We start from the raw sequence: 6,869 nt of genomic DNA on the forward strand, positions 1-6,869 counted from the left end.
CGGAGCTGTTCACGGGGAGTCTCCAGGGCAGCGAAATGAATGAAGCCTGCCTGGTAAAATCAGGGCAGGGGCTTTAGTTGAACGGGGTTAGACCTGCCGATGGGTACAGCCGATGGCCTTGCAGAGATCAGATGAGCAGCGGAGCAGATGGTTTCTGAAGGCTGTTCAGCTCGAGAGGGGGCAGGAGAGTGTTTCGGGGGCCGTTTTGAATAGAAGCGGAGTGATTTTGGGCACAACTCTGGTAATTCTTGAAGGACCGTGTGTCGGGTGCGCCGTCTGTGGCTCGGTTTTCAGCGCTGCCCAGAAAGCCCCACTGCGGTAGGTGCTGCCCGTATGCGCAGCGAGAGCCCGTCCGTGGCCCAGAGAGCTTGCGCTCTAAATATGTAAAGCAAAGGCGCTATCCTGTCCCCGGGACAGATAGGAACCTGACGCCCAGAGCAACTGAAGGGAGTTCCCCGCTGCCCGAGGGGGCGTCCGTTCATGCCGAACGGAGAACTCAGCCCAGGTTCCCTTCTTCCCAGTCTGCAAAACGCACCTTTCTCTGGACCTCTTTGTACAGCAGCGACCTCGGGAAGGCTCTAAGGGAATAACATCCGTAGTTCTCCTTCGAGTTAGTCCGTATCCAGCGTCTGTCTCCCTGCAGGCCTGAGCCTTTGGCACTGGGAGCGTGCCTGAGGATGCTGCGTGTAAGCTCCCCTTCCTTCCTTTCGTGGAGCTCTGTCTTGGTGGGGTTTTATATTGCTGAGTGGTGAAGAGCAGAGGAGCAGCATCTGTCCTCAGTTCAGTAACTCCCTGAGATGTTTTGGGGGCATGCTGTCCCAGATACTGACTGCTTTTCAGTGGGTTGGGTGGGGGGGACCACGAGGACAAGATTCGGTCCTTTTTATGCAAACCCACCCCCGCGGCGAGCAATGGTTTGCATGGAGCGTCGTGGAGGGGTCTCGTGGGGATGCGCGCAGGGTGCTCAGACTAGAGGAAAAAGGGGCAGTGTCCCTTTAAGAGAAAAAGAAAGCAGGAAGTCTGAACAGACGGAAAGTCTCAGCCCCGACTTTCTTCTGTCCCGGCCGTGTCTGGAGATCCCTGGGACCAGGCTGCGTGGCGGGACCGTGGCTGGCAGGCTGCACGGTTAAGGATTTTTGCTGCCCGCTTTGCTTCTGAGCCGGCTGCTGTCTTCAGGTGAGTGGGCATCTTTCACCTTCTGGAGCCTGTCCCAGAGATGCAAAGAGGTAGCGTGAAAGCTACGGTCTGCTCCTCTTGGAGCCTGTGCGGACTGCAGCGCCGCACAGGTTGCTCCGCTGGCTCTGGGAAACCCTGATATGGGGATACAGGACCATGCTTCGTCACTGTGTGTGTGTGTGGGTGTGCACGCGTGTACCCACATTGGTGTCGTGCGGCGTGCGAGCGACGGGAGGACGGTGACGCACGGAAAGGATGTGCCGCAGGAAGCATTTGCTAGATGGGGTGAATGCGACTGGCCCCAGGACAGGCTCACGGCGACTTTCCTGATTGGCATGGAAAGCCTTTCTGCTTTCGGACTGCCCGTCCTGGCCTGAGCGAGAATGATGCCAGGGCGCGCAAGAGACACGCAAGCCTGTTGGTGCGAGGAATGGCTCAGAAATGTCCTCTTCCTCTTCTGGGCGCTGCAGGCAGCCGCTGGAATCGGGGGGCTGAGCGCAAAGGCCAGGCCTCGTGAGCCACCTCGCACGAACAAGGCCGGATTTGGGTGGATGGCAAGGAGCTGTTTGAAAAAAATAAAGTTTTGGTTGGGCTTTAACTCCTTCCCTCCCACCTGGAGCGTTTGGGCTCGAGTTGTAGCGCTCGCACTAGGAAGATAGTCCTGCTGGACCGCCAGCCTCTACGCCGCTTCCTTGGCTTGCTTTCGCGTGGCCTTCTAGCATCCTTGCTGCACCCACACCGAGCATCTGTGCACAGGTTTCCTAGCAGTCGCCTGCAACGCTGCCGTGTATCCGTGGACGGCTAAGCAGAGCCTGCTTGCGGTGTAAGCAGAAATAACCCGAGTCCCAGAGGCAAGGACGAGCGCTGCGGGTTCATTTGCATAGTGGCTCGTTGTGGTTGTAGGCCCAAGGTGGGGGAGCGGCCGCGGGAGCAGCCCGTGTACGGCTTTACTGGTGAACGGGTGCTGGCCGCCAGCCAGGAGGGCTGGGAGCAGGGCTTGGCTCGTTGCTGAAATGCAGCCGCTTCTGCAACTTCCAGCCGGATGTGATGAGCCAGGCAGGGCATATCTCCCTCTGAAGCGGTAGGGGCTGAACGTGCTGCTCCCACAGCCCGCCGGGCCAGGTGGGACCTCATCTTATTGCAGCGATGGGGCCAAGCGCAAAGCCTGCCTCTGGATCCCAGTCCGGATTTGGTCCCCGGGCCCTCGTTGGCATGCTCGCTCCTGCCCCGTTCACGCCCACCAGTGCCACGTGAGGCTTCCCACCGTGACACTTGCTTCTCACGCGAGCGTGGGGGTTTCCTCCTCTCCAGAGCCCACCACTGCTGCTGAAAGGAGCTGGGCCGGGGCCGTCGGGCTGGTGAGCCACGACAGCTGAAACTGGGAACTTTTTGCTCTGCGGGCAGGAAGCCGAGTGCTTCCTCTCCAAGCTGGAGCTGACTTTCATTTGTTGGTTCACAGGGCTGGTTTTGCAATCCTGTAAGCCCCTGGGTGGTAGGAGGGGCCTCTCTCGACCCAGCAGGTTTCATTTTCTTGCATGGCTCAGGGGCGAGAGTCCAGCTTCCCAATATCCTCCCATCCCTCCGGTCCCTTCCGTCTCATGCCGATCGCGGGGAGGAGGCTTTTTGGCTGCTTTTGGAGGTATGTTAATAGGCTGACTTTTTCCTGAGCTTTATCAAGGCGCAGTAGAGCCGGGAAGGTAAGGGCCAGTGTCGGTGCCGGATGGTCTAAGTGATTTGCTTCGTCGGGGGGCTGCTGCCCTCTGCCAGGTACGGTCAGACCTCGCTCCGCCAGCTCTCGTCCGTGGGAGAGCCCCGGGCGTTAAATCCCAAGGTCGCGCTTCCTAGCCAGGCGGTGACATCCACGCGTCGTGCGCGTCCGAAGGCGTTGCAGTCGGCATCTTGCGGGAACGGGCCTGCGCTCGGCGCTGCCAGCTGGGGGAGGTTTCTCTCTGGACCCAGGCTGCTCCTCTGAGCCTGTGGCTGGTTTAGGAGAGAAGGAAACAAGGGCTAGGATGTTGGGGACACGTGGGGAAACCTCCCTTTTCCTCCCAGCGAGACTCGCTTTCTCCTCTCTGCTCCGCAGCTCTGAGGCAGCCTGCCCTCCCGCTGGAAATGCAGAGCACGCCGAACTACCTCTGGTACACGGACGATGTCTTGGGCCAAGGCGCTACGGCATGCGTGTACAAAGCGCGCAACAAGGTGAGGCGGCGGGGCGGTGCTGGGCTGGCAGAGCCGCGGTTCTCCTCTCCATCGCAGGTTGGCACAGGCGCCCGCCTCGCTCGGTTCCCTGCCAGCCGCTCGAGCTGTCCTGTTCGCCCTCGGTGACGTGGCCAGGCCACCTCTCGGCTTCCTGCTGGACTCTGATCTCCCAGCTGCCGAGCTCTGCTTCAACACCCCTGGATCCCCAAGTGCTAGGATTTTCTAATGCACCTCGCCCCACTTCGCTACAAGCTGCCAGCTCGTCCGACACGCTGCCCTGTAGGCTGCTGATGCCCTGCTCTCAGCTGTGCTCGAACTTGTCCTAGGTTTCACTTCTCTTGGCTTGGGGCCCTGTTGCATCCATCTCTTCAGGTCTCGGGGGCCAGCGACCAGGGCTATGCAGATAGTCCTGCATTTGGACGGTAGATCGTCGCTATACAGCCCCTGCGCTGCACTTGCAATGAGCAGCCTTTCTCAAGCTGGGAATAGCAGCTGCAGGATCATCCAGGGCAGCTGCTGTTCATCTGATCCAGGCCGTTTCCCCTTTCGACGCTGCCTTGTCCAGGCCTTCCAGGACGTGGGGTCTTCAAAATGCCGTGGCAGATTTCTGCTCCGAGTCTAAACTCCCCCTGAGCTCGGTGGGGAGGAGCTGGTGCCTGCTGAGTGCTTTTGAAGCCTCCCCACAGTAATTTGCACGTTTCGTGCACGCTCTGCGTGTTGTGTGATATTATCCCGCTGGGATAGACGGAGGCAATTATCGGTTTCGCTCCTCTTTGAAGTTTTGAGTTGTCCCTGCTCAGAACCGGGCCTTAGACAGGAGACTGTGTCTGTGGTGATTTAGAAACAGCTAAATCTCATGGGGAAAGTGAGCGTGGGGGGCTGGAAAGGGGGTGACACGATTGGACCTAGCTAGCAATTCCTTTCCAGCTTTGAGTAAATGCATCCCTAATGGTGCCTTTTATTTCTGCCTGTGCTGAACGCTGCCCAGGCTTCACCGCTGGAGAACGCGGGCCCCGCTGTACACAAACACTTACCTGGCAGGGGAAACACCATGTATCTGGGTCTGTGAAGACAGTTTTGCTTTAAGCATTCCCAGGGATAACTGTTCTTCTGGCGTGGTTTAGTATCTGCCAAGGTGTTGGGGCTTTATGCAAGTGGGAGGCTCCTGCCTAGCTTGCTCCTGCGGCCATATGGCTGAGGGCAGGTGAAACTTGGGGGCATCTGAACCCCACGCCTCCGGGCTTGGACCTGCACGTATGATGCCCGCCAAAAGACTTGGCAAATATCTGAAGCCCCTGGTAGGAGTGGAAGATGTTTGCTGGTTGTAGGGCCACTTATGTTTCTGGACTGACTCACGGATTTGGCTTGGAACATGAAAAATTTCTTTAAAGAGTTGGAGAGTAAGTTATGGAGCCTGTAAAGGGAGCAAAAATATCATCTGCGTTGTTTGCTTTCAGAACTGGGGCAAATTAACACTCACCGAGCAAAGGGATGAGGGCACCGGGCAGGTACAAGGCAGGGGTATGAGCCCAGTGGGCAGTAACTGGGCCATGGGGAAGCGGTGGGTCCTGGAGGGGAACGTTTTCAGAAGGGCACGGAGGGATGCTCGACTCACCCTGGGGGCCAGGTCTCAATCTCCCCTCTCCTCCTCTGGACTCATTTTCCTGGAGGTTTGAAATCCTGCTGGGGTGACGGGCAGAGCCAAGCAGCCTGGCCAGGAACGAGGGCTGGGGAAGGGAGGATGGTGGCGTACTCACCACGGTCTGGTCAGGCACTCATTCCCATTTGTCATGGCCAGAAATCGGGAGAGCTGGTTGCTGTGAAAGTCTTCAATAATGCCAGCTACATGAGACCCCAGGAGGTGCAGCTGAGAGAGTTCGAGGTGCTGAGGAAATTAAACCATAAGAACATCGTCAAACTGTTCGCAATTGAAGAGGCCGTAAGTGTGTCCTCGTGTCTAAATGCGAGCGATGCGGCTTTTCAGCACCTGGCACTGGCCTGGACCAGCTCACGCTGAATAAGTCATCTCGTTGCCGCTTCTCCCCACCCCGACTCCTTACTGTTTCCTCCCCAGGCCCCTTGCAGTTGGCCCCCGTGCAACCTAGGAGGGGGGCGGCTCCAGACTTGGAAACCGGCTTCAAGTGCTGAAGTGGCTCACTAAAGCCCAGAGACCAGCTGAGCAGTGCAGCGAGGAGCAGGACCCACGTGTCCTGGCTGCTATCCTGGTGCTGCAGCCATTAGCTCGGCTGCTTCCCTCTCCCAGTGAATGAGGCCAGATCCGCCCACTCGAGATCCCTTTTTCAGAGTTGTGATGCATTATGTTGTGTCCGATGTAGGAGTTAGAGCCTGCGCGCTCCAACGTGGGCCGTCCGTCCCATCTGATGGGAAGAGCCCAGTAGACGTGATGGACAAGGGAGGGACCCCAGTGACGGGGAGGGGTGTGGGGCACGGCTACCCACACGCAAACTCCTTGCATGGTGGGTTGCTGCCATAGGATCCTGCTGACGGCTCTTCTCTCTCGCCTCTGTCCCCAAACCCAGGGAAGCAGCAAGCAGAAGGTGCTGGTGATGGAGTACTGCTCAAGCGGGAGCTTGCTGAATATGTTGGAAGATCCAGAAAATGCCTTTGGCTTGTCTGAGGCCGAGTTCCTCATCGTGCTGGACTGCGTCGGTGAGTCTCGGAGCAGTTAGCTCGGGCATCGCCAACAGGAAAAAGCAATAACCTTGCACTTGGAAAAATCAGCTTATGGGGTTATGAATGGGCAGTGCTTTCACAGCCCTGGCCTGAAAGCCTCGGTCTGCCAGGTCAGAGGTAGTTGGGTGAATGGGCGTCTGTGTGCTGCACAAGAGCTGTTGTTGGGCTGAACCGGTCAGCAGCATCACCCTGCACTCCTCAGCAGAGATGCTTGAATTTTGACAAGGCGCTTGGCCTCGCCAGGCCTGAGCACCGAGACACGAGTCTTTGCGCTCCCCGGTTTCTAGTCTGGGATAGCTGTGCGCCACCTCCAGAGAAGCTGATCACACAGTAGACAAAAGCTTAGTCTCCCTGTTGCGTTCATAGTGGCCGGCATGAACCACCTGCGGGAGAACGGCATTGTCCACAGAGACATCAAGCCGGGAAACATCATGCGGCTGATGGGGGAAGACGGGCAGAGCGTCTACAAGCTCACGGACTTTGGGGCTGCTCGGGAGCTGGACGACGACGAGAAGTTTGTGTCCGTCTACGGTACAGAAGAGTATCTTGTGAGTCCGACCAGACCCCGGGAGGGGAATGAGGAGGCATGTGGGAAGGAAGTGTTGTTCCTGGTAACGTAAGTGAGTTAGACCAGTCGGAGCATTGGCTGATGTTGTCTTTAGCATATAAAACCATCGTGGCACCTCGCTTCCATGCAGCACTTTCCCTCCTTGGGTATTGGGAAGCTTCCCGGGGGAGACCAGCATTGCAGACGGGGAGATAAGCCCAGAGGAGCAGCAGCTCAATCTCCACGACCTGCC

General features: G+C 57.9%; 1 protein-coding gene across 4 annotated transcripts in view; it reads left to right on the top strand.

Moving 5' to 3' along the window:
* The window catches only part of IKBKE (inhibitor of kappa light polypeptide gene enhancer in B-cells, kinase epsilon), a 45,922-nt gene that overhangs the window by 9,940 nt on the left and 29,113 nt on the right, over positions 1–6,869 (top strand). Inside the window, exons 1-5 of one of the 4 annotated variants that reach the window (XM_019514017.1) lie at positions 832–1,176; positions 3,260–3,375; positions 5,174–5,314; positions 5,916–6,045; positions 6,436–6,617. In XM_019514017.1, the coding sequence (XP_019369562.1) occupies positions 3,289–3,375; positions 5,174–5,314; positions 5,916–6,045; positions 6,436–6,617 (540 nt within the window). In that variant the 5' untranslated portion in view covers positions 832–1,176; positions 3,260–3,288. Of the gene's footprint in view, positions 1–831; positions 1,177–1,826; positions 2,874–3,259; positions 3,376–5,173; positions 5,315–5,915; positions 6,046–6,435; positions 6,618–6,869 lie in introns of those variants that run through there. The other 3 variants (XM_019514014.1, XM_019514013.1, XM_019514016.1) reach the window with 3 other exon arrangements.

This window comes from Gavialis gangeticus, unplaced genomic scaffold (assembly GCF_001723915.1).
Source record: "Gavialis gangeticus isolate Ggan-Ray unplaced genomic scaffold, GavGan_comp1, whole genome shotgun sequence".
In the NCBI taxonomy this organism is placed as follows: Eukaryota; Metazoa; Chordata; order Crocodylia; family Gavialidae; genus Gavialis; species Gavialis gangeticus.